The 27,879-nt window shown below is 37.1% G+C and overlaps 1 protein-coding gene across 3 annotated transcripts; it reads left to right on the forward strand.

Moving 5' to 3' along the window:
• The first annotated feature begins 4,012 nt into the window (after positions 1 to 4,012).
• Positions 4,013 to 27,545, forward strand: col1a1b (collagen, type I, alpha 1b). Of its 3 annotated transcripts, XM_051914845.1 has the most exons (51): positions 4,013 to 4,224; positions 5,494 to 5,682; positions 6,241 to 6,263; positions 6,520 to 6,546; positions 7,028 to 7,132; positions 7,663 to 7,728; positions 8,081 to 8,125; positions 8,300 to 8,353; positions 8,497 to 8,550; positions 8,681 to 8,734; positions 8,953 to 9,006; positions 9,684 to 9,737; positions 9,888 to 9,932; positions 10,026 to 10,079; positions 10,501 to 10,545; positions 10,857 to 10,910; positions 11,563 to 11,661; positions 12,136 to 12,180; positions 12,303 to 12,401; positions 13,136 to 13,189; positions 13,269 to 13,376; positions 13,468 to 13,521; positions 14,526 to 14,624; positions 14,709 to 14,762; positions 14,864 to 14,962; positions 15,173 to 15,226; positions 15,409 to 15,462; positions 15,552 to 15,605; positions 15,753 to 15,806; positions 16,031 to 16,075; positions 16,859 to 16,957; positions 17,045 to 17,152; positions 17,978 to 18,085; positions 18,298 to 18,351; positions 18,768 to 18,821; positions 18,918 to 19,025; positions 19,111 to 19,164; positions 19,844 to 19,897; positions 20,234 to 20,395; positions 21,173 to 21,280; positions 21,615 to 21,722; positions 21,846 to 21,899; positions 22,290 to 22,397; positions 23,058 to 23,111; positions 23,207 to 23,314; positions 23,446 to 23,499; positions 23,955 to 24,062; positions 24,202 to 24,478; positions 24,599 to 24,789; positions 25,297 to 25,539; positions 26,195 to 27,545. In XM_051914845.1, the coding sequence occupies exons 1-51, from the start codon at positions 4,143 to 4,145 to the stop codon at positions 26,339 to 26,341; spliced, it is 4,338 nt and encodes a 1,445-aa protein (XP_051770805.1). In that variant the 5' UTR covers positions 4,013 to 4,142; the 3' UTR covers positions 26,342 to 27,545. The 3 variants fall into 3 exon arrangements, with proteins under 3 accessions (XP_051770805.1, XP_051770806.1, XP_051770807.1); XM_051914846.1 differs by lacking the exons at positions 18,918 to 19,025; positions 19,111 to 19,164; XM_051914847.1 differs by lacking the exons at positions 18,918 to 19,025; positions 19,111 to 19,164; positions 19,844 to 19,897; ... (5 more) ...; positions 23,058 to 23,111; positions 23,207 to 23,314.
• Positions 27,546 to 27,879: the final 334 nt, after the last annotated feature.

Consider the following 27,879-nt stretch of genomic DNA (forward strand, 5'->3'; position numbering starts at 1 on the left):
CCTTATTTAAATTTGATCTAAGTGTGTTTTGGCTTTATGTGATCAGCGTTTGAATGGCTTGATCTCCAGTAGATGTAAGGGGAACGCTGAAATTTGTGAGGAGGAACTGAAGAGGAAATGCAGCTTTATTAAGGGTGGAAACACTCAAGGAAGGTGACGTGACATCTTAGTCATATTTTAGTGTAGTAATGGTTTAGAGACCTGGTTCAGAAAAGAACTGTGCTGGCCTCGAATATTGTAAATGTCCATCCCAACCACCGGTCTGATCTTTGCCAGACACTCGCCACAGAGGCACATATTACTGCAACTCCTGTAAAACAAAAGCACAGAAAATTACCACTTCTATTTAAACCTCGCCCTGCCCCAATCTGCACTGTCTTTACCATCTTTCAATAAGAAACCGTTCTCACTATCGAGAAATTAAATACATTTTGAAGGTGAAAAAGTGATTGTATGTTGTTGAAGGGGATGGAACGATTTTACCTTGAGGTGGGCTTAGAATATAATAATAATAACAAAAAAAGTAAATGTGAGCCATTTTAGATGGTCATATATAGTGTCACGTGTTTTATAATTCTTTTATATGTATATAGTTTCCCTCATATCCTTGCCTAGGATATATTACACCATTTGGAGGGTAAGATACCAACAGTGATGGATTGTATGAGTTGATCTAGTTTCCCAAAAGAAGTGTAGCTCCAGAAGAATGAATGCATGTCAAATCCTAACAAGCTTACTTGCCATCTGCTGCCTACGTGGGCAATAAGTGTTGGATTTGAGATGTTCATCATTTGTAGTAACTTCAATTATAATTAAATAACCTCCTAAAAATTAACAAAAGACTCTAACGCTCATATGAGACAGTTTTTGGTTATGACATTAGTAAGTAGCTAATACTGAAAAAAGGTATTAGGTACCTACCAACAATTTAGACACAGGCAGTTTTGAGACGCAGCCTACGTTTCTTAATTTTAATTTCCTGAGGTGCACTTATAATGTTAATATGATTTTTACATCAAATAATTGTTATAATTTAGAAAAAAATGGCTATTTTCTACCCTGATTTCTGATTTGAATGCTTTGTTTGAAGGGGTGTGTCTGCTGTAGACTTCAGTGTAAACACCCACTTTGCAATTGAAATAAGTTTTACATGTGGAATCCTTTCCAATACTTTTACCACATTTTTACTCTTACAGCTGTCAAGATTAACAAATCTTGATTATTGCATTATATTGCATTATGAAAAGTGTTGATTATTGCATTATATTTGGATCCATTTCTATCACATGGAAGGTTGCAGTGATGAGCATTGAGCAGATGACAGTCTGTTGATCGCGTGAATGCAGTGAACGCAATTTCTGCACTCTCACCAAATGCTTTCACCATAACTAACACTGCAAACACAATGTAAATACAGTAATAGATTCATTGTGTAGTGTAAGAGCGTCACTATAATGAGAGTTTTGGCAAGTGTCCAGATAAACTCGCGCTGCGTGATCGACAGATTCAGACATTATAAAAAGAGCGTTCTTTGATGTAAAAATACTAGGATTATTCATTATGAATTTAACTGTCATTACTGGTTTAAAAATGTACTTTATTTACAGTTTGCGGAGTCCTTGCTGATTCCAGAACAGTTGATTCCTGATCTTTGAGCAAAAGTTTTTGGGCAAAGCCACTTGTCCTCAAAACAGTCGCTGGTACAGACACGCAAGTCAGCACTGACGTGACTAGGACGTTCGTTAAAAAGAAACTGAATCCATTTTTCTCTGACAACGGGATCCTGCGGCAGCTTATGCAAAGATTGTTTTTTCTCAGCCATAACAACACAACATCTGCGTGGCATTGCAATCTTGTTATTATCGCAATCTTATCGTAAAAAACTACTTTAGATCCATTCGCTGCTCATCGACTGAACACCAGTGGGCGGGGCCAATGATGTGATGATGTAAAAGTAGGCGTGGTTGTTTTGCTCCAGAGGCAGTCGTATGCAAATAATTGTGCTGCTGTGACGTCACATGCCTCCTCTGTTCCAAACAAAGCTTTTTTACAGTTTTATTATATAAATGCCTTTTTATTGATGATGAGGACGTTTTAAGTTATGGAACTTGCAGGATGTAATAATGATACAAAGACCTCTTATATGCCAAAAGACCAGGACAATTTGATTTCTCATGTCATGACCCCTTTAATCTTAATTTAACAGGATTTGGAATGTTGATATAGCAGTTTGGCAGTTTGAAAAAAAAATATCAAAGACAATTTTGGAAGCTGCAAAAAGAAACGTTTTATTGTTCCGTTAAATAACAAGCCTATTTCTGTTTTGAACTGGTAGTCACAGACAAAAAATGGGGTTTTGAAAAGCAGTTTTTAATCTCAGCCTTGATAAGGCATGTAACTATATATAAAACCATATGGTTTTCCTCGGATCGGATCCATCTACTCTGCTATATCCAGCCGCACAATAAAAGATGATAGAAGTCTAACGTTACTAACGTGTGAGCCAGTCTAACATCCTGGGGATTTGAAGACAATTCTCAGGCATTTGCATGTCATTAAATGCTATAATTCAATAGTGAGAATGCAGAGAAATAGAAATAAGAAGTAGGCTGTTCTGTTTTGCCCAAGCATTCTGAAAGAAAATCTATTAAACTGGTTTCAACTCAATCCACATTGTAGTCCGCATTTCTTTATTAGCTATCAGCAATTTCTTTACTATTACAAGGCCACCACCATCTCTCAGCATTCCTCTTGCATTTTATTTAACGTGATAGTAAATAGAGAAAGTGTTTTAAAATGTATAGATGTGCGAAAAGGAGGTCAGACAGGGCCATGGCTCTTGAAGTTGCAACGTGTCCACAGAGCAATGAGCATGGTTTGATATAATGCCAGATGTTCTTCTGTCTCTCTCTTTCTCTGTTTGTCTCTGTCTTCTCTCTGCTTAACATGTTGCACATGTAAAAGCTAACGGCTCAGAGCGTTTATGTTCAGACATGCAATGGACATTTGCACAAATATTCACGTTATGTTGTTGTTCCATCTATGGCTAAACCATTAGACATCTATTTATTTCACATCTCATCTGTGGCACTAGCTGCGGTGTTCGTGTTCTGGTATTAAGGGATGCCATCATGAAGAGGATAAATATTTTAATGCATTTTGTTTCAAGTTTGAATTCTATTTCAGTTCTATTCAGTTATTTTGTTGATTCATTTTGTTCATATTTGTATTCAATTTTAGCTCATGAACTTAAAAACAGAAGGATCCCGTTGGGCCTATATGGCCATGTTAAAGAAATAGTTCACCCAAAATGAAATTTTTGTCTTTATTTACTCATTTAATGACTTTCTCTTTTCCTGTGAAATGTGAAAGAAGACATTTTCAAGGACGTTGGGGTCCAAAACAAGGTGACTTTTTTCAAACCATCATCATCTTTTGTGTTCTACAGAAGAAAAAACAGTCATACATGTTTGGAAATGATATAAAGGTGAGTAAATGATGACAGAATTTACAGAGTAAACCCTACTTTCTTCCTCAACAACATCTTAAATGTTCCTCAAACCCTCGTCTCATTCAAATTCAGCATTAAAAGCTCATTGCAGTAACTCAATTCACCATCAAATAAAGAAACTACAGAATATGATCGCCATTTGGCAACTAAAATTAATGCTTATCAGTAAAAAAACAAAACATGAACTGATCACATCCACTATAAGAGGGTCCAACTTGTCCAAGTCGAAATGAAACTGCTGAACCTATAGACATCCCGAGATTCAGATAAGAAGATTTGATCCCTTTATCTTTTTAAGCACGATATCCAGAATCCCTGACACACTTCTCCATGTTTCAAAATGTCCACGTTGTAATGAGGACTCCGAATAGTTTGACATGTTTTAAGGCGGCCCTTAGTCTTGGCTGAAGGAGGGACTCGCTTTGACTTGAACATGTAGCAGATATCTTGCGCACTCAGCACCTCCCCAAAACTTTGGCATATAAAAGCCAGGGTCAAACATTTGTTTAGGCAGTAGGGAGTTTCTTCTGGGGTCTGGATTGGAGTTACACAGACCGGACCCTACGTGTATGACTGAGGACAAAACAGGATTCCCCTTGCCTCAAAGAGTCTACATGTCTAATTTTTAGACATGTTCAGCTTTGTGGATATCCGGTTAGGGCTGCTGCTCTGCGCAGTGGTCCTTGTGGTGAGAGGACAAGGAGAGGATGATAGTGAGTATATGATTTTTACTCCTGCTTTTTTGCAAAGATGCTTGACAGAAGAGATTGGAGAACTCAAGAGGGGAATTTTCAGCTGTCTTGTTGCAAGTGACCTGCAATCTAAAACTTCTTGGGAATGTCTTGAGGAGGAAATAAAAACTACCTTTTTATTCTCATCAACATTTTTTTATCTTCTAGAAAATGTAATTTTTCCATCTTGCCGCACGCGGAATTTGTGTTCCTTCCTCGAGCGCTTGTTTGCTGCGCGCGTGCAGTTACATGTTCAGCGCGGGCGCGCGCGCGCGGTATGTGATGTCCTCGAGCGAAGGATGCGCTAAAGGAAAAACTCGACACGGATGAGAGAGGGAGAGAACGAGAGTGCATTTAATGTCATGTATCCTCTCATTCTTACGCCTGTTTGTATTCTGTCATGCTTTTTATCGATCGATAACGGGATATAACCGCTTATCTCTGGATTACACTGTCTCGTGATAGACTAGGTGCACCCGTCACTCGTGAAATAGTCGTTTTGACAGTTTTAGCTTACACAGCATCTAAAGTTTAACAATAGAAATAAAATTCAGCGTTTTAGAATGACGAAGAAGAGTTTTATTTGATAGGGGAAAACCTCTGGTTTGTACTTCACCAATTGCGGGGCGTGACGGTGCTTTTGCAAGACTTTGGCGCCACCAAGCGGTGGATTTTAATACTGCATAGGTCTGAAACACGATGAGGGGGATGCAGGCCTATCCTCCATACCATCATCATTGTGCACCACGCCCCATTAGACCATTTTAGCTTCATTTACTTCCTTTTTTAAATGAAAACAATTAATAAATAATAAATATGGCGTTACACTAGCTCTGTATACTTGATCGTAATGGTTTATGATCATCATCAATGTTTAGTTTGGAGACGCTGCATATGCATATCTTGTGCTTTTGGATTATAAATGCCATATTTGTTCTCTTGAAAGTAACACAGAAGTCTATGTTGTCTTTTATTTTATCCAGAAAACATTTAAATTGAAGTTTAAATGAAACTACTTATTTTTTGTAATGGGTCACTTTGATTTCGAGGGAAGCCAACGTTTAGCTACATATTTGGCAAAACTTTGCAGCTAGGATTTCAGTGCCCTTAATCTTTTAAAATAAAATGTTGAAATGGGTGTGGACCCCCTGGACCTGTCGGCCCCTCAAATCATTCCCACCGTTCAATCCACTAGATTGTTGACATGGTAATGTGATTGACTGTGCTAATTCATAGCTGTTGTCCTTACAGTCTCATTCGGTAGCTGCACATTGGATGGTCAGAATTACAACGACAAGGATGTATGGAAACCTGAGCCCTGCCAAATCTGCGTCTGTGACAGCGGGACCATCATGTGCGATGAGGTGATCTGCGAGGATACATCAGACTGTCCCAATCCAGAGATTCCCGATGGAGAATGCTGCCCCGTCTGCCTCGACGGTACACTCAACACCTTTTGTGCAGTCACACGCACCTTGCGGTCATACTAGCTCTGTCGCCCTCAAGTGTGCAAACACTTAAGGACATGATCTGGGAAATATCTCTTTCATTGGCCTGTCATCATGTCTGAGACCTGTGGAGTGCAAACACATCACTGGATTCTCTCTCACCACTGATGTTTTTACATGGGATTAAGGATGTTTTTGCTTGTAGTTTTTATTGCCATTTGGCTAATTATACTTTTTAAACACTGAAACATGATTTTTCTTTTCTCTGAACAGTACACAATACATACTGTGAAGTGATCAATTGTTCCTGTACATTCAAATAAGCACATATGTATGCATGTATATATATATTTATATATAACCTATTTGAATGTACATTAACTACCAATCTCTTCAAAGGAAGTAATAATGTTTGTTAATCTTATTAATGAAAGTATCTCCATATTTCTGAGATTCTGGATCAGTCCTCTGAGCTTTATCTTTACTTGAGCTGATTAAGGTGACACAGTTCTGAAATATATTTATATTTTATTTATATTTTATGTTACAGATTCTCCAGTTGTTGATCCTGTGGTTAGTGGGAATTTATTCAAATTTTTTATCATGCACCTCATTCACACACACACACACACACACACATATATATATATATATATATATATATACACACACACACACACACACACATATATATATATATAATTCAGTTTTAATTTTTTGTCACACCATGAATAAATGTACATTAAGCACATAAAAGACCCCTCTATGTTATATTTACAGCAAACACCAATATAACGTGTCATAACATTTCTCATTTTTCCATTTTTAGGGTCCTGTCGGTCCAAACGGAGACCCAGTGAGTAGATTATTTGTTTTTGAACACTAAATCATTATCATTATAATATAACCTGGGTTATTCTAGTACACCTATAAAAAGACCAATAAGCACATTTGTTTTCAAGAGTACAAAGCCTGAATGAGACAAAAAGTTTGTATTGATGTTGAAGATCCATTGCAAATGAAAAGAATTGGTGCTATTTATGGAGCATTTGAGGCTTTTAACCTGCTGACCTCTACTTGTCCTACTGACCTTTGACCTCCATAACGTGAAAGTTGCAGATTTAGCATTTGTTTGGTGTTACTCATTACCATTTCAGTTTTTATATGATATTTTATATGCATTATGTACAGTTTTTGTTAAAAGAATCGAGGCAGGTCATCTGTAGGGAAAAGATTAAATGGATGATCATGTGTAACATTCATCACAGCCACACTGAACTAAGAGTTGGCTGATGTGTCATTGTTCTGATTGTACGGCCGCTGTGTTTGTTTCTCAGGGTCCTCCAGGGCCTCCTGGCAGAGATGGTATTCCCGGAGAGAACGGACTCCCTGGACCTCCTGGTCCTCCTGGTCTTCCTGGAAACCTTGACCTCGGCGGCGGAGTAAGCGACTCAATTTTGACATTGTAAAACTGTGACTCTGCTTTGGTTGAGTCAGCATCGTTATAATCAAGTTTGAGGCAATCTTTCCATGTTGGCCTGTATTCAAAAACATAAATCTTGTAGTGATCTTCATGTTGAATACCGCTCGTTTGGCATTAAAAAAAAATATATTAAGAAATAAAATAAATGATATGTTTTTAAAAGTTTTAAAGAAAAACAAGAGGTGTATGAAGCTTCTGTAGTTCAGTACCAACTGTGTGAACAGCTCCCACTATTGAGAATTCTGGGTCGACAGGATTAAATGCACACAATGCGCTCTATAAAAGCAAAGTAGCTGTGTTTTAAGGGTTTGACACAGCCGAGGTATTTGTGACATGTCACTTTATAGCATTTACAAAGCGTATTAGCTAATAGTCTGACATTAAAAGAAAACTGTGCTTTAGTAAATGATGAAATGAAGATAATCACAAGAAACCAATAAAGCTCTGCTCAGCGAACCCTCACTCATTCGTTCTCTTTGTTCCCTACAGTCTTTCCTTTCCCAGATGGCTTATGGCAGTGAGAAATCCAGCGGCCCTGCTCTTCCCGGACCACCAGTACGTCAACTTTCTCTTGCCCTTCATGATCTCACACAGAATAGACCATTCAGACAAAATAGATCATTTGTAATCTGCTCTCAGTGATCCCTCACTTTTACAGTGATTCACAGTCTCATTTATATTCAGCACTTTTGTGTACATCTCATTTATCATAGTTCACTTTTATTATGTATATACCTGCATTATATCTGTAATTGACTACCCTACTTTCTAGATAGCACTATTAGGTTACTGCTTTCAAAGGAGTCCTTCTAAACTACAAAAATGTAACTGATGTAGAATATAAGTAGTGTTATACTTACTACAGTATTTTCTATCTCTATTTAACAGTTTGTTTTCTCTCTTCTAGGGCCCCATGGGTCCCCGTGGCCCCCCTGGACAATCAGGTTCACCTGTAAGTCTATTTCTATTGTTATACAACAAAATGATGTTGTTTTGTTAGAACAAATAAATCAGCTGGTCTGTCCTGAGTATTGTCAGTAAACTGGACTCTAAACCTCATGTGGCATATTATCCATCCAGTATCTCTCGTCTGATATATAACTGTATTTGTGTGTATTTTTAACAGGGCCCTCAGGGATTCACTGGCCCCCCAGGCGAGCCTGGAGAGCCTGGTGCTCCTGTGAGTATCTGTGCTTCAGTTTTACTGTGAAGTGAAGACAGCAAAGAAAATATGCTACTTAATAGAGCTCTTCACATTTTACAAAACATGAGTATTTTACCAGCAGCTTGTGAACATTATTCTTCTGCTGTTGTTGCCTGCAGGGTCCAATGGGTTCTCGCGGTCCTTCCGGTCCTCCTGGAAAGAACGGAGAGGATGTGAGTTTTCTTTTTCCTCACTCGAATCACCTCTGAATCAGGCCGTCAGATGAGCCAAACTCAAATAATACAGCACAGGCCTTTAAGTCTCTTCTCAATCCCTTCTTATCTCTCTTCTGCTCTTCCTCAGGGTGAAGCTGGCAAAGCAGGTCGCCCTGGTGAGCGTGGAGCCGCTGGGCCTCAGGTGCTCACACATGCTTTCCTCATTGATACACACAAATTACTGCAGATATATTGCAGACATAGTCATGAAGTATTATACTAGAGTACAAGAAGACATGATGCTTGCTCACTGGAATGAAGACATTTTAAACGCTCATCATTTTTTACTAGTCAAATAATCAAACCGGGTGGAAAGAGATTCAAACTCATCATGATTATATTCTCTTGCTTATATCACAGGGTGCTCGTGGATTCCCAGGAACCCCTGGACTCCCTGGCATCAAGGGACACAGAGTGAGTATGACCCTACCTTTCTATTGTAGTTTTAAATTATTTAATTATTTATTCATGTTTATGAATAATTACACTAATTACTAGTTTTAAATGATTTAATGATTTATTCATGTTTCATATATATATATATATATATATATATATATATATATATAGATAGACACACACATACATTTCATTACACATTTATAAATTTGTTAAAAATGATATGTTTATTTTACTTTTTAGTTTTACATTTATTAAATTTTTACTAATTATTAATTATATATATATATATATATATATAATGCTTTTTTATTTATTTATTAAGTAATATTGTGTTTTTTGTACAATACTGCTTGAAATATATAAATATATATTAGATTTGTATTTGTTGTTTATTACCTAATATTGTATATTTTTCATTTTTTGTGCAATACTGCTTAAAATATAACAAATATATAATTTGTTTAAAAAAATTATATATATTTTATTTTATTTTTTTACATTTATTACATTTTATCTATTTATTAATTATTATATATATTTTTTAAATTTTCTATTTTATTACATGTTTTTATCTGTTTATTCATTAATATTGGCCACGATATTTGTTTTTCACTTTTGTGTGCAATACTGTTTGCAATATATATTTATATATACATTAGTAATGTAATGTTTTCTGTTGTCTCTTACAGGGTTTCCCTGGTCTAGATGGAGCTAAGGGAGACGCTGGCATTGCTGGACCCAAGGTGAGACGTTTATTTCATTTGTATCCTCTTGTAATTTCTCATCTATGCAGATATCAGATTTGGTCTGTGAACATGCAAGCTAATTTGACTTTACAGATGTACCGATATAGTGTTGGTTCTGTGTTGATTGTGTCTCCTCTCTGATTACAGGGAGAGGCTGGTGCTCCTGGTGAGAATGGTACTCCTGGAGCCATGGTGAGTGATTCTACATGGGATTTAAAGTCCATGAAAAGTTCTTCGAAATGATGCCATTCTTCTCACATTTCCTCTTTCATCTGCTTCTTTCAGGGTGCTCGTGGTCTGCCCGGTGAGAGAGGTCGCCCTGGTGCCCCTGGCCCCTCTGTAAGTGTCATATCCAATCATTATTGTCTCTGTGGAGTAGAGACTAAAAAAAATAAAATTTTTAAAATCAGTTTTTAATATGAACCGTCAGCAGAGTATTACATCTTCACCTCTACTGTGTATATAGACCTCTAATATACCATTCAGCTTATACAATGAAACTTAACTCTTATTAATTCACCATGAGCAACCATTTACAAATGTCAAAATGAGAATGCACCACAAGTCTAAGATAATCAAAACTAATTGAATTCTATATGCTACTCGTATTAAATGCTCTCAGGTATACAGTTGTTGTTGATCCAAGAATCGCTGACTTGTTCAAAAGGCAAAATCTTCAGGCAGGGTTCAAGGCCATCATTCAGTGTCATTATTGGTTCATAAAGATGGACGATTGTCATCTTTTATTTGTTTTCTGCAGGGTGCTCGCGGTAATGATGGCAACACTGGCGCTGCCGGACCTCCCGTAAGTCTCTTAAGAGCAATATTCTGGTAATACAGCAGTTATTTACTATAAGAATCTGTTCAAGTATCACAATGCTCTGTCTTTATTGATACTAAATACAATTTAATGTTCATAGTACTCATTCTCAGATGTGAAAATGAAGCAGCTGATTTAGAGAATTGTTTAGATTAATCCTGATGTGAATAATGCTTTAGTTTCTTGTACATGTTGTTACACCTACTACAGTGATCAAAGCAGGATGAGTCGTATTAATCATTTTTATGTATTATAATGTGTTTAATGGTCTTATTATTATTTTTCTGCTACATTAGGGACCCACCGGCCCTGCTGGTCCTCCTGGTTTCCCTGGTGGTGCTGGTGCTAAGGTATGGGACACACTACAAATGATGGACCCATTTTTTATTATTATAAGTGATGTACTAACATTTATATTAATAATTTGATACAATTCGCTTATTGTGTACATACATACATAAATATGTACATCCCCTTAACCTACCCTTAAACCTACCCATACCACCAAATCTGTCCATAAACTTACCCATATGCCACCTCAAAAGCAGCAAAATTGTTCTGGATTACACTTTATTTCACAGTGTAATCCAGTGTAATTACTTTCTATAGTAACAACATTAAGTTATGCATAATTGCATGCAGCTAACCTTAAACCAAACCCTAATCCTAACCCTAACCCTATAATAAGTACAAGTACATTTGCAATACAGTATGAACTAAATAAGTACGTTGTACATAATCATTTTTTGGCCTAAGTAATGTTTTATGGTCATGGATTGGTATAGCTTCCAACAGTTGACATGTTCATTAAAGCAAATACATACTATAAGTACTTCCTATAATGTTCAGACAGCAATTGATTGTTTCTTGATCAATGCATGTACATTGTACCAATAAAATATATTTTTTTTGGATAAAAATGTCTATGATATGAATGTAAATACCAGTGTGAGTCACCCTCTTATAAATAAACTGACAATTCACCTTTTTTTCCTTCTGTAGGGAGAAACTGGCCCTGCTGGAGGTCGTGGTTCAGAGGGACCCCAGGGACCCCGTGGTGAGCCTGGTAACCCTGGACCCGCTGGTGCCACCGGTCCTGCTGTGAGTATTTACATCACAAAACACCATCTCGAATTACACAACTGTGTATTTGCTAGAAAGATTTTAAATGAACATTTCCTGTGCTTGCATAGCAGCAACAGAATAATGGTACATTTAAATGACAGTGTATTGTGAGAGAGAAGGAAGACAGGTAGATTGTAATGAACCCCTAAAAGGACTTGGTGATGGAAAAAAATGAGATGGGGAAAAAAAAAAGATATTTTTTTTCCAAATCACCATGATGTCCCTTTAGGGGCTCCGTACAATTAAGATATCAATGCATAAATATTATCTTGTATAAAATGTATGAAAAATGCAAAACTGGAGAGCCTACCTAAAGCTGAAAGTGGCTTCAAAACAAAGTGTGATTGGAGTATAATCTAAATAAATTTAAATAAGTTCATTTAAAGGAGGTGTGGAGAATAAGATGAATATGATTAGCTTTAACTATGGACTTTTCTTCTCACTGCACAGGGAGCCCCTGGATCTGATGGTGCTCCTGGTGGCAAAGGATCTCCTGTAAGTATTTATTTATATATATTATCCCACACCAATCTGTCTTTATCTTTTATTTATGCTGTTGCTCTCTGTATGGCAATATGAGCCAGTTTTAATTATTGATTTGCAATGATGTTTTGTAGGGTGCTGCTGGTATTGCTGGCGCTCCTGGTTTCCCAGGTTCCCGTGGACCAGCTGGACCCCCTGGCCCTTCTGGTGCTCCTGGCCCCAAGGGAAACAATGTATGTATACTGCATTTTATTATGCATGCAAGAAAAGTGTAGTAATGTTTCAGTGCTTTCAGGATGTCATTTTTGCAATCTTTAGTTCTGAAACTCAGTTTACCGGAAGTGTGACTTAAGGCTGGATACAGTACATGACTTCTGCACAGATTTGGGATCAGTAGATGCTATTTTCTGAAAATCAGAGCCAGAGTCTGCGGATTTATGTGTAGCTCTGAATTTTTTTTTTATAGCTTCAGGCTGTGATTTCATCCAGTCAGAACAGATCTAACACATTTGATATTTTTGAGTCGACTTTAGAACATGTATTAAAAGGCCAGACTGAAAATATGATTTTCCAATTATATATACATTTTGATTTACCCCATATTGTTTTCAGTTGATGGGTGAACAGAACATTATATGTAGCACCTCCCATCCAATAAATCGCAATAAGCTGTTACTTTTGTTATGAAACAAGGTCTCAGCTCAGGGTGATCATCTTTTCCTCTTTACTACTAGATATAGCATAAATAAACAAGTCATGTAGTGTATTCCAGCCATTAGATGTTAAAGATCTGCTGTAATTCAAGTAATTCAAATATAACACTGTCTGTGCCCTTGAGTTGGGCACTTAACCTTTTTTCTCCAGCTATACAAACACACATTAAGTTGATTTGCATACAGAAGAGTCTGAAGAATAAAAGCATGGTGGGCTGAGATCAGACATCTTACGTCTTATACTGTAATTCCAGGGTGATCCAGGTCCCCAAGGCTCTAAGGGAGATGCCGGTCCTAAGGGAGAACCTGTAAGTATCTTTGAAGCATAGATAATTTTCTAATATTTACAGAAACCTTTCCTGTAATAGTTGCTCTTCTCTGTGCTAGGGCCCAGTTGGACCCCAAGGTCTCGCCGGACCTGCTGGTGAGGAAGGAAAGAGAGGACCTCGTGGCGAGCCTGGTGGTGCAGGACCTGTCGGACCCCCTGGAGCCCGTGTAGGTTAACCTCACCAAAACTGTGACAATTCCATTCCAGCATGCTTTTTTGTTTGTTTGTTTCTCACCTTTTGTTTTTTTCCTTCAAAAGGGTGCCCCTGGCAACCGTGGTCTGCCTGGTAGTGATGGAGCACCTGGACCCGGGGTAAGATTAATGACCTCACAAATCAAGGCCGGAAATCTTGCTAATCTGTACTCTATTTCTGAACACTTTAGTATTTGTTTTATCTGGTAACCTTAAAATGTGCTTTACACTACCGGTCAAAAGTTTGGAATTACTAAAGCTGCATTTATTTGATAAAATGAGTAATATTGTGAAATATTATGTTTTCTATTTAAATATATATTGTAAAATGTAATTTATTCCTGTGATAAAAGCTGAATTTTCAGCATCATTACTCCAGTCTTCAGCATCACATAATCCTTCAGAAATCATTCTAATATGATGCTTTGATGCTCAGAAAAACATTTCTGATTATTATCAGTGTTGAAAATAGTTGTGTAATATTTTTGTGATATACTACCATTCAAAAGCTTTGGGTAAGTAAGATTAAAAATGATATTAATAATAATTTTATTCAACAAGGACACATTAAATAGATTAAAACTGATTTCAAGAATCCTAAAAAAAGTATCACTGTTTCCACAAAAATATTAATACCGTCACAGGAATAAATTACATCTTGAAATATATTAAAAGAGTGTAATAATATTTCACAATATTATTATTTTTACTGTATTTTTTAACAAATAAATGAAGCCTAGGTGAGCATAAGAGACTTCTTTCAAAACAATAATACATTTTAATGATTCCAAACTTTTGACCAGTAGTGCATGTGATAACAAACTGATTTTAAGTTAGAAATATTATTTAATAGGAATGAAGTTACATCAGAGTATGGGTCAGGTTTACATAGTTCTGTTCAGTGTAGGTTAACCCATATATCAACATTCATATCCAAAATTACATCATCTGCTATTAAACTACAGACTATTCTGGGTGTTTTTGAAGGCTTTCATGTATTAAATAACAGCACAGCACTCAATCTAGTCCTGACTGCTCACTGGAATGCATTGAGAAGGAGCTGTCCAGGGTCCTGCAGAAGATTGCTGTTGGTGAAATACTAAAAGTGGCCATTTAAATTGCAGGGTGCCCCTGGTGAGCGTGGGGCTAATGGACCAATAGGAGCTCAAGGAGCCACTGGAGAGGCTGGTCGCCCAGGAGAGCCAGGATTGCCTGGATCTAAGGTGAGAAGGCTCTTTAATGTTATGTATAACCATATTAGTAGTATATATAGTCTGTATTTTCACCTAACCTGATGCCTGTTGTAGGGTATGACTGGTGCCCCTGGAAGCCCTGGACCTGATGGCAAAGCTGGACCTTCTGTAAGCTGAATATATATCATTTGGAGCTATGATTTTTTTTGTATGCAATATAAGATTCATATGAGATTTTGTATTTAAAGTAATGTTTAATTAACCTGTAGGGTGTACCTGGACAAGATGGCCGACCCGGACCCCCAGGACCTGCTGGATCTCGTGGTGCACCTGGTGTGATGGGATTCCCTGGTCCCAAAGGAGCTGATGTAAGTTACTGCGGTAAATGTATGAATTATATATTTAAATAGCTTTATCTTGATCAAACCTCCTCTAAAATTCTCAACAAAAAGACATATGCAAACTTTTTTGTTTTGTTTTTTAATGTATTTTGTCTTGTTCCATTTCTAAAAATTACATTATTCTGACTATTATTTGATATGTCTGACATTTTTAATACATTGATTTATTCCTCTTAGGGTGAGTCTGGTAAGCCCGGTGAGAGAGGTGTTACTGGACCCCCTGGTGCTTTGGTACGTACTGAATCACACAGATTTGTAGTGATTTCTGAGCTTTATGCAGCCTTAAGCATTGCTTTGAACACTTAGCCAAGTCACTTTGGTAAAAGAAAAGAGGGTAACCTCCAGACAGTTGTTTGAATCATGTCTGAGCAGGTTCATTATGATTCAGTGTTTGTTTCTGTGTATTTTTATAGGGTGCTCCTGGCAAAGATGGTGATATCGGTGCTCCTGGTGCTCCTGGACCTGCTGTATGTGTGCTTGAACTTCTTAAAGTTGATATGGTAAAAAACTGTTTCTGTTTCTGCTCTAACTTTCTCACTGGTCTGTGATCTCATAGGGACCATCTGGAGAGAAGGGAGAACAGGGATCTGCTGGTCCTCCCGGGTTCCAGGTACGCATGAACACCCTTGTTATATTTACTTTAAGTGTAATTTAGATGAAAATACGTTTACTGGTCAGACTGTTAAGATTAGTAGATAATAATCATTGGTTTAGTCGCTTGATTGAACTTAAGCAATCCATGTTTATTCTCTTACAGGGTCTGCCAGGTGCACAGGGTGCCACTGGAGAGACTGGCAAACCTGGTGATCAGGTATGTGTGGTCACTTGGACATAATTGTGTTAGCTCAAGGAGTTACATATTTCATGTTATGCATTTTTTTCTACTTTAAGTTACAGTAACAAATTGTAAACACAGGAAGATGTGTTGTATAAAATTGCCTTTATCCTACTCAATCACATTATAAAAAACATACTGGTAATAAAAGAGTTCAATTTTTTTGTTCTGTGTTATTTATTATGTTCACTGTTCAACAGGGCGCTCCTGGTGAAGGTGGTCCTCCTGGTCCTTCTGGTTCAAGAGTGAGTATCTCTTTAAATAGAAAAAACCCGCAGATATTCTTCATCTTGATCAAACCTTAATACTCACTCAAGCTCCATTGCACCTATAAAAATAATATATACGTACTGTGTTTATACTATAAAAAATAATAATCTGACTTCTGCTTCTACCTTATTGTCACTATTATTACTATCATGCTTCCATTGCAAAACAAACAAAAACATTTTCTTAGTATCAGTATTATTATATTGTTTTTCAGTAAAAATATCTTAACATCCTTAAAACAAAATAAATTTACTTACGAAGCAAATTTTCATAGTATGAAGAAACTATAAAGAATTGTAAGAACATGTATTGATTTTTATATCTTATTTTATATATTAATTTTATATATATTTATATATATATATTGTAAGGAACCTAAGATCATATTGAATAATCAACTGATTGCATGAATTGTGAGATTTGATTTAAAAAAAAACTAACATTTATAAAATAAATAACAAAAATAACATTTTTGGTCTTATATCAACTTATTATACATCTATTATAGTCGAAAATACTCAGAATTAGTTTTCCAATTAATTAGAAGATCTGTTCTTTTTTGTGTGTAAATGTGAGATTAGTAGTTTGAGTAATATATTCACTTGTTTGAATTATAAACCTCAGTAAATATATTTTTATTCTTTTCTAACAGTCATTTTTTTCCCTCTTCCCGCTTACCTCACTTCTCTAGTATATCGTTTCTGTTAGTCAGCTGGGATGAAATACAGCAGAATGATGTTTCTAAATGTCTCGCGCAGGGTGACAGAGGTTTCCCTGGTGAGCGTGGTGCTCCTGGACCTGCCGGCTCTACCGGTCCCCGTGGAGCCCCTGGTTCTCCTGGTAACGATGGTGCTAAGGTAAGACTCCCAGTTCGATAGAATTATGACTCAGAATAGTGATATTTGAGAAATGATCTAATTCTCTCTGTGTTTGTGTGTGTTTAGGGAGAGCCTGGTGCTGCTGGAGCCCCTGGCGGTGTCGGTCCTGCTGGACTGCAGGGAATGCCCGGAGAGCGCGGTGCTGGAGGAATGCCTGGAGCCAGAGGAGACAGAGTAAGATTCATAACAGTCCACATTTCTACTCACATTTAAAGCATTTTTTCGATTCTGCCATCAAATATTCTTGCACAACAACCTTGTTTTTCAAGCAAGCATACCCTTGTGAAAAAGTACAATTTAGCATACTTTTAAAAAGAGTGTTTATATGTTTAATTGTGAACTGAATGTGATGTTTTCAGGTTTGGATGTTATTTGCAATTAAATAAATGTATTGTAGTTTAAATTTATTTTAAGTGCAGTTAGTTAAACGTTAGAGTACTTTTTTGACCCACTTAAGTAGGACTTTCATTATTACTTCTATTGTCTTGTACTGACACGCATTTATGATCAACTAAAATATACTTTAATGTAATTTATATCGAAACTTGTATGTCGTGATTTAGAACATTTAAAATATATATTAACTTTAAGTGTAATATCAAATTAAAATTATAATCAAGTACTTTTAAAAAATAAGCGTTCTTTAAAGCATGACAAAAGATGATTAAAACAATTATTTAAAATGCACTTTAAATTAAAACTTTACAGTATTTTGGCAATGTTACAAAGTGCACTTCTTAAAAGTGTACTTAAGTGTGTTAAAAAACATACTCATGAAAGTGTACTCTCTTTAAGTGGCCTTATGTTATTCATATTATTTTATATGTTATCTTTTAAGATTTAAAGTGCACAAGTGCATAGTAAATACAATTAAGCATGCTTCGTTTTCACAAGTGTTTACCAAACATGACTTGTTACCAAATCGAAATTATACTGACAGCAACTGTTGATGATGTCACATCCTGCTGTATGTTCACAACAGTTGTCCTTTCTCTTTAGGGTGATGGTGGTCCCAAGGGCCCTGATGGGGCTCCTGGCAAGGATGGTCTGCGTGGTTTGACCGGCCCTATTGGACCTTCTGGACCCAGTGGTGCTCCTGGTGAGAAGGTAAAGACATATGAAACATTTATTAGATAATTAGCATTGATAGATTTATATTCCTATCGTAAAGCTTACATTTTCTCATTTTCTTTGACATTAAAATGTTGTTTTTGCCTTAGTACTGATCAATTTTATGTAGCATTTAATTACTGTTGTCACTAAAAGAATTACAATAAAGCAGCTTTGTATATGATTGTCCTTTCGTGGTTGTGTTTTAGGGAGAGTCTGGTGCTATTGGACCTCCAGGACTGACTGGCCCTCGTGGTTCCCCTGTAAGTTATCAGGATGCTACCGAAAACCTCATGAAACATGGACATAAACACCAAAAAATAATGCACACAATTGCACACACAATTTATGATCAGCATAAGACTGCACCATTGCTCTTCATCTGCTGGCCTCTAAATCATCAACATGATCAAAACTTTGCTGAAAAACCTGTTGCACACAATCTATTACATGTCTTCTGTCATCTGATTGATAGTTTTTAATAAGTAAAGGCCTTTCAGCATAATTCTAAAACTATCATCTCATCATTATTGAGAGATACAGAGTGACAGCTGATATTTATATGCATTTTATGCAGTTATTTTAATATGTCAGGCTTTACATAATTGCATTTGAATTATACAGTTTGTGAGTGATTTATTGCAAGTCACTGATATATTTTTGTCTCATATCTTCCCAGGGTGAGCGCGGTGAGGTCGGTGCTCCTGGACCTGCTGGTTTTGCTGGACCTCCTGTGAGTAAAACATTCCCACATCCCACATTTGTCTATCAGTTCTTACCATGTGGTATTTAAAATCACTGAACTTAAGTGTCTTTATTGTGAATGCAGGGTGCCAACGGACAACCTGGTGCTAAGGGAGCTACTGGTGACAGCGGACCCAAGGGAGATGCTGGAGCTCCTGGACCTGCTGGACCCGTCGGAGCCGCTGGCCCTCAGGTATTTAACTTTATCAGTTTTCTGTTCTACTTAGATAGATGAATATCCTATATAATATTCTTATTATTCTTATTGTTTTTGACAGGGACCTGCTGGTGCTACTGGACCTAAGGGTGCTCGTGGTGGTGCTGGACCTCCTGTAAGATTCAATACTATCAGTCATTTATTACAAAAAATAGAAATTAGTCACAATTCAAAGACATGACCATATTATCTTTTTTTTTTTTTTTACTATCAGTGTTATCAGTTGCATTTTCCATTTTCAGTTTTTTTGTGTGTTTTGACATATTTATTGTCTATATAGCTTTTTATTTATTTATTTTCAGTTTTAGTTATTTAATTACATCAGGTTAAACTGGATGAAAATGAGAAATGTTGCTTTGGCAACTAGCTCAAAATAAAATAAGTTTAAGATTTTTTTATATTTTAATTTATTTAAATTCAATTCTGTTTTATTGTCATTGCATAAAATACAACAAAATTAGTTAGCAAACCTCACTGTGCATCCACACATAACAGCACAACAGCAGTTAACATGTATTTTATTTCAAGTAATATTTTTTTAATGGTTTTAGTTTAATATTCTGGACTTTTAGAAACTATTTATTCAGAAACCTCAAAACATTTTAGCAATTATGCATATGTGGACAAAAAATACATAACTTTCTTTGCATAAAATATAAAACTTATTTTATTTAAAGTCAGTTCTATTCAAGTTCACACAGGTAGTAGTATCATGTAGTTCATCATTTAACCCCTAACATGCTTTTCTGTGAAACGAAAAATTTAAAATTGGTTTATATTTTTGTTTTTAATAGGGTGCTACTGGTTTCCCTGGTGCTGCTGGTAGAGTCGGACCTCCAGGTCCTGCTGTAAGTATTGTTTATTCTAAACAAGGTCTAAACCAGACTTTCCCAACCTGGGCTTTATGGGAAATCAAAATAATTTTATAATAAAATTAAAATATTAAATGATTTATTTGCATGTTATGTGACCATTACCTGACATCAGAGAACCATGGACATGTGAATGTGTTGTTAAATTATTGAAATATTAACTTCAAAGTACTTGTACTTGAAGTAAATATTTTAGGCCAGAAGAGGTTCAGCTGACATAAATGTTTGGGAATCTCTGGTCTAAACAAATACTTAATACAAGCTTTTCTTTAGCTGACTCAAAACTTTTAATTTCATTGCATATCTTCTCAGGGTGCTGCTGGACCCCCTGGCCCAACTGGTGTTGCCGGTAAAGAAGGACAGAGAGGTGCCCGTGGTGAGAAGGGACCTGCTGGTCGCCCTGGAGAGGCCGGTGCTGCTGGACCCCCAGGACCCTCTGGAGAGAGGGGTAGCGTTGGTCCCGATGGTCCTGCTGTAAGTAGTCATAGTTTCAAACATAAGCCGCTTGTCCACCATTGTTTAACCGTTCCGTTCTGTGCCGATCCCGCACCAGTCGGTGTGGATATTCTTTAATTTTTCGTTTAGCCAACCGTGCTGAGAATTCCAGGCCGAGAACAGTTTGTAATCGTGCCGTACTGATCCAAGCTCAAGTGGAAATATAACTGGAACCGTTTGGCCTTATGGTGGAAAAGCGGCTATAGTTTCATCACCGCAGCTACAAAAAAAATCACTTGTGATGCCGAATTGAAAGTAACCTTCAGTTTGCTCTGCCGTCAAGTCACATGTATAGCGCTTAATACAATACATATTGATTCAAAGCAGCTTCACAGTAAAAAAAAAAAAAAGAAAGTTCTTCAGTTATGAAATGAATACAATTTCAGCTCCAATGCAGACAATAGTGTCATTATTCAACTCAATTTGGTTCATTGTTGATTCAATTTAGTTCAATAACAGTGTCTTCGTTGTTGCAAAGCTCATCAGTTTTGAAACAAATTCAATTTCAGCTGTAAAGCAGCTCTTTGATAATTATGATCATCAAAAGATCATCAATATGAATCGAGCTCAATTCAGCTATAAGCAGGTCTTTAGAAGACAATGGTGCCATTACCAAGCTAAAGATTCAGTTCAATCAAAATGGTGTCAATGTTGCAGAGTCCATCAATTCTGAAACAAATTCAAATCAAAGCAGCTTTACAGAAGACAATATTGTCATTATCCAGCTCAATTTAGTTCTTATCCCATGGTCTTTAGGGTCCTGCTGGTTCTCCTGGACCTCCTGGTGTTATTGGATCCCGTGGTATTGTTGGTCTTCCTGGACAAAGAGGAGAGAGAGGTTTCTCCGGTCTCCCTGGACCTTCTGTAAGTTCTTAAACAACAGATTTTATTTATAGATCCCAATGTTTTGAAAAAGCAAATAAAGTCATCATAAAATCTAAATGGACCCTGTTTACTTTAATGTGCATTCCCGGTCATATTGCTTTAATAAAAAACATGTTTGTCTGCATAATCTTTCAGCAAATTCTTCATCCAAGCCCAAACTTTTCTCCTCATTCTCATGTGAAAATATTCTATTTTACTCTGAAATACGTCACATTGTTGAAGTAAACTGGGTTGCAAATGCATTTTGACTGCAGTAAACTTTTGCTTTAGTTGCCATCCTTCATAATATCCATTCAACTACCCATCACCTCAGGGAGAGCCAGGAAAGCAGGGACCCTCTGGGCCTGTTGGTGAGCGTGGACCCCCTGGACCAATGGGACCTCCTGGACTGGGTGGAGCTCCTGGTGAGGCTGGACGTGAGGTGAGCAAACTTTAGAGATTTCAAGACGTATGTTAAACCAAATTTTGTCTGGACAGACAACAAAATGGCCACATTCGGTGCAGTGTGATGGAGTTATTTCCATTATGTCACTCATCTCTGCAGGGTAATCCTGGACATGATGGTGCTCCTGGTCGTGATGGTTCACCCGGACCAAAGGTAAGCACAATCACACGTTCTTACTTAGGCATCCTATCCAATCAAGGCATTCTATAGATATATAAAAATATTTTAGTTATCTGAAATATGTATAATTGCATCTTAACTACCTACCTTTAAACCTAACCATACCCATATCCCGACCTCAATAGGAGCAAAATAAATTTTTGACTTGAGAACATAGTATTAGACACTTAATAAAAAACTGGTTAATGGTTATAGGGTTATATACAGTCATTATCACCCTACTATCACCCTATCCGGGTTTGCTTATTATCCCTTACGAAATGAATGCATGTAATTTGTACATAAATTATGTAATATGTAATTGGTGCTTCCAGTTTAAAAGAACAGTTTTGCAGTTTTGTAAAACTCCCCTGTTTGCTGTAGGGAGACCGTGGTGAGTCTGGCAACCCCGGTCCTCCTGGCGCCCCCGGTGCTCCTGGAGCCCCTGGTCCCGTGGGTCCATCTGGAAAGACTGGTGATCGTGGAGAGGCTGTAAGTTTTTATATGTCAGAATTGTTTCTGAAAATTTTACCAGAATCATTTTATTTGTAAAAATGTACAACTAAATGAATACATTAATGTAATGCATCTATGCCAAAATTATAGTTTTTATTATTATTTTGAATTAGATTTTATTTTAATATTTTCTATTTTCATTTTTACAGTTTTAGAACTTTTGGTGTGTGTTTTTGTCATTTTTATTATTTAATTTTTTTTTTTTTTTTTTTTAATATATCTATATATTTTTTAATAAATTGCAGTTGTTTTAGTACTATAACTTAATCTGAATGAAAATGAGAAATGTTGATGTTAATGTTTTTTTTTTTTTTCATTTCAAGTAATGGAAATGTTTTCTTATGGTTTCAGTTTTAGTTAACAATAATAACCCTGCACTGATAATACGGTAACACTTTACAATAAGGTTTCATTAGTTAACATTGGTTAATGAACTGACATGTAACAAATGTATTGCTCATTGTTAGTTCATGTTAGTTAATACATTAAGACCTTATTGTAAAGTGTTACTGGTAACATAAAAAACTTCTGTCATAAGGATTATATGAAATATTAATATATTATGCTGAATTATCTCATGCCATGATTGTGGATGTTCAACATTGTTTTTTTTCTCTCTCTCTCACTTCTTTCCAGGGTCCTGCTGGTGTTGCTGGTCCTGCTGGTCCTGCTGGTGCTCGTGGTGGCCAGGTATGAATTTCTTGTTTTTATCAATTATATTCAACTTGTAGTTTTTTTTCAGTCATTCGGCACCAGTCTGATCATTCTCATCTCTCTACCTGCAGGGTCCAGCTGGTCCACGTGGAGACAAGGGTGAGGCTGGTGAGGCTGGAGAGAGAGGCATGAAGGGACACCGTGGCTTCTCTGGAATGGCTGGAGTTCCTGGACCTCCTGTAAGTCAGCATAATGTCACAGTTACCAATGAATCTGAACAATCTTTTTGCAAATTCAGACATTCGAAGTGGATTTCTCAAGTTAGAGTGAAAATTGACCCTTATATTTGATGCTTTCTGAACGTTTTTAGGGATCTCCTGGTGACCAAGGACCTGCCGGACCCACTGGCCCTGCTGGACCTCGTGTAAGTAACACATCACGTATGATGGATTTTATATGACCTCACTTAAATAATAGTCAAGTCAAGTCAAGTCACATTTATTCTTATAAAGCTTTAAACAATACAGATTGTTTTAAAGTAGCCTCACAGAAATGAACAGGCCAATTAAGAATAGCCCAAATCTTTCTCCAAATATTAAAACTCAACATATGCCATTCCCATCACTAAAATACACATTATAGTCACTGTTATGCGTTATACCCAATTTCAACTAGAAAATAGTAGCCTAGTTATCATAAACAGTCAGTTTTCATAAAAAAAACACCTTAAAAGTAGTTCATACTACGTATTCCAAGTCTTCTGAAGCCATATGATAGTTTGGAGTGTTTTGTTCTGAAAACATTGCTCTGAAATGATAAATCAAGCTTCTGCATGCAAACACTGTAATACTCCAAACGGTTTCCATCTGGATCTCATAGGGATCTGCTGGTTCCAATGGAGCTCCTGGTAAGGATGGCATCAATGGTATTCCTGGACCCGTCGGACCTCCTGGACCCCGTGGTCGCAGTGGAGAAATGGGACCCGCTGTAAGTCTGATATCATCACAATTTTACTGCTAAATTGTCTCTTTTGAGCTTTTAAGTGGTCGCTGTTTTTAGTGGTCTTCAACAGATCTAAATAACATCCAATTGGATGTACTCATGTGACATTTTCTCTCTTAACTAGGGTGCTCCTGGTCTTCCTGGACCTCCAGGTCCTCCTGGACCTGCTGGCATTGGTGAGCCCTTCCTTCCCATACCACAGGGCGAGAAGGGTCCAGATCCTCTGCGTGGAGGCTACAGAGCTGATGATGCCAGCGTTCGCGACCGCGATTCTGAGGTTGACACCACCCTGAAATCTCTGAGCCAGAAGATTGAGAACATCCGTAGCCCCGAAGGAACCCAGGGCAACCCTGCCCGCATGTGCCGTGACCTCAGGATGTGCCATCCTGAATGGAAGAGCGGTAAGCATGGATTTGCTTTAAGCCAGTTCCAGCATCCTGCTGTAAATCAAATTCAGATGTATTGTACTTATCGTCAGTTTCGAAGCTCTTGAAATGACTTAAATCTGTTTTTCCTGCAAGGTTCCTACTGGGTGGACCCCAACCAGGGCTCTCCTCTGGACGCCATCAAGGTCTTCTGCAACATGGAGACTGGCGAGACCTGCGTCAGCCCATCTCAGACCACCATTCCCATGAAGAACTGGTACACTAGCAAGAACATCAGAGAGAAGAAGCATGTTTGGTTCGGAGAGTCCATGCCTAATGGCTTCCAGGTACGTCAAGACCTTATAGGATATACAGAGACACAGTCTGGGAAAAGACCAAATTCATTACGTTGTTTAAAATATATTTTATATTTAAAATACATTTTTATGTGCACATATATAGGATTTTTTCAGGCTGAAACCAGTTCCAGCAAGCAAACAAACAAACAATAAATTAAAAAAAAAAAAAATTAATTACAAAAAATGTTTTGTGAATTTTATTAAAATTTTGATTAGTTACAAATTTGATTCTTTGCTCAAATAGTGCAGAATTTGAAAAATGTATTTTATAACTTAAAATTAAAGAAATATTTCTGCACTATTACTAAAACATGAATCTAATAATCAAATTTTTGACATTGAAATTTTGTTCAGATGATAAGATTTTCTATCTTTCACTCAAGCTCAAGATGCTCTCGAGAACAAAAATCCAAAACAGATTTCACTAGTGGTCAAAATATGTCACGATCTTCTGATGAACACAGGAAGTAACGTTCTGTTGTGTCCTCTATGTAGTTCCAGTATGGCAGCGATGGCTCTGATCCAGAGGATGTTAACATTCAGCTGACCTTCATGCGCCTGATGTCCAATGAGGCTTCTCAGAATATCACCTACCACTGCAAGAACAGTATCGCCTACATGGACGAGGCCACAGGCAACCTGAAGAAGGCTCTGCTCCTGCAGGGCTCCAATGACATCGAGATCAGGGCGGAGGGCAACAGCCGCTTCACATACAGAGTCAGCGAGGATGGCTGCACGGTGAGCACCCCGCCATCTCTGCCGTTGCTTTTTCTTTTGCTCCCATATTTGTGTCTCTTTCCTTCCTCATAATGTTAAATAGAGCACTGCAGGGATGACGTTTTTGTAGGCCGATTTACTTATTCGTTCCCTCGATTTGCTAAATCACGTGCACGACTTGCTATTTAGTTCCCTCGATTTGCTAAATTGCGCGCACGACTTGCTATTTTGTTCCCTCGATTTGCTAAATCGTGCGCATGATTTACTAATTCATTCCCTCGATTTGCTAAATCGTGCAAACAATTTACTATTTCATTCCCTCGATTTACTAAATCGTGTGCATGACTTACTATTTCGTTCCCTGGATTTGTTAAATCGTGCGCACAACTTACTATTTTCGTTTAATGTCCACTTGTTAGACAAGTAAAAGAAATATAAAAATCACAAGGGGCTTTTACTGAGGTATTTTATGTCGTAGAATAAAATGTGACAATACCACAGACCTTATTTCAGGCATGTAACCAGAACCCCATTCAAAAAACCCATTGGCTTCAGGAAGTGCTAAAATAATCGTAAAATAATCCAGCTTTTGGCCTTCAAAAATATGTCGTCTCTGCATCACTCTATTAATCTTATCATAATTAATTTGCCTTTTTTGTTTGTTTGTTTTCCACAGTCACACACTGGCACATGGGGCAAGACAGTCATTGACTATAAGACAACGAAAACATCTCGTCTGCCAATCATTGATATCGCTCCTATGGACATTGGTGCTCCCGATCAGGAATTCGGCGTAGAAGTTGGCCCAGTCTGCTTCTTGTAAAAAGAAAAATCTGGACATGACTTTGCTGTTTTTTTTCTAGCAGTCATCTTCAAATCTTTTCCTGTTCATTAAAAAAAAAGCCCGAACTCTTATTCGGCTGCAATCGGTCCATGTGCTTAAACCTGAATCCTTGAAGACGGTGCTTGTTGTGATTCTCATCTTGAGAAACATTCTTAAAACAAAATCGAGGACCACTACATCAGCCAGCATCACAATCATGGACACTTAGTGAGAATCCTTTGCGTCAGCTGACAACAAGAAAATAATATATACTTGTAAAACGCCCCGCCCCCTGGAGTCCAAAGAAAACTACCACCTGGTGACTTTTTTTGACCACTGCAAAAGGACAATGAAAAACAAGCAAATGCTAATGTACCATTCTCTGGTGTTGAATAAATATGACAAACGACAGCCAAGTGTCTTGTTCCTTCTAACCGAAAGTGAGGAAAAACTCACAAAACTTCACACAGGGAACAGAGTTAGGTGGTACGACGTCATCTTGATATAAAGGCTACCTCAGGACAAAAAAGTGCATGTAAGGAGATTTTGGGGGAAACAAGGGCAGTTTTTTTATTCAAGCAAAGTAAACGATTAGTAACAGGTATTAAAAGGTGCTACTTCCTCTCTAGGTCCTGTTTGTCGTGTGTTTGTATTTGAGAGAAAACAAACTCATTCATTTTTATACTGTCACTTACACTTGCAGGGCCTTTTTGGTGCTAAATGTCAACAGAATGTCTTGATGTCAATGTGATGCAATTGCTCTTATCAAAGTGTCAGCGGAAGAGGAGAATAAAACAGCTGGATAGGTTGGTTACTGTAGATTTGCACTTAATCTGATATGGGTTAAGTGGATGGACTGATTGCCAGTTCGTCTCATTTCCAATTCCCCCTTCCTGAAGTTTCTAGAGAAGTCTTATTTTTGTCTGTACATGCCGCTCCCCCCGTTTCCAGATTTTATTTCTACTCTCAAAATGCAATGCACATCTCTTTTCCATTTTATTTTTTTTGTTTTTTCGTTTGTTTGATTTGTTTTCAGTGAAAGGTTTCTTATAAAAACTGAAATGAGGCGGCAAAAAGAAAAACAGAAGAAATAAACCCTTCAATGGTTCCAACAAAGGATCTGTACTTATTTTGTACATGTATAGTATTTCAAGATGTTTTTAATTATTTTGGATGTTGAAATAAAGCATGTTTATGTGGTCAACTGGATGCTGGATATGTTATCTTCTTGCCATGGCCTCAGTGCCTTTCTCTAAGCATGAATTAAACAAACGACGATGCTTTCACTCAACTACCCTAATTTCTACTTTATTTCCAGGGGTTGTGCTTGGGATGCATGTTGATAACGGGTAGGGAACTGTCATATTTCTGAAAAAAAAAAAAAAAAAAGTTTTCCTTTTCATAATCAAAACAAAAAATTGCCAATATTCGCAATCAAAATATTAATGCATTTATACACCTCTCTTTTTTATACAAAAGTACATTAGTTCCTGAATGTACATTTTAATACTCAACGAGAAGGCACACTTCCAAAAACA

The sequence above is a fragment of the Ctenopharyngodon idella genome, chromosome 12 (assembly GCF_019924925.1).
Source record: "Ctenopharyngodon idella isolate HZGC_01 chromosome 12, HZGC01, whole genome shotgun sequence".
NCBI classification, from domain to species: Eukaryota; Metazoa; Chordata; class Actinopteri; order Cypriniformes; family Xenocyprididae; genus Ctenopharyngodon; species Ctenopharyngodon idella.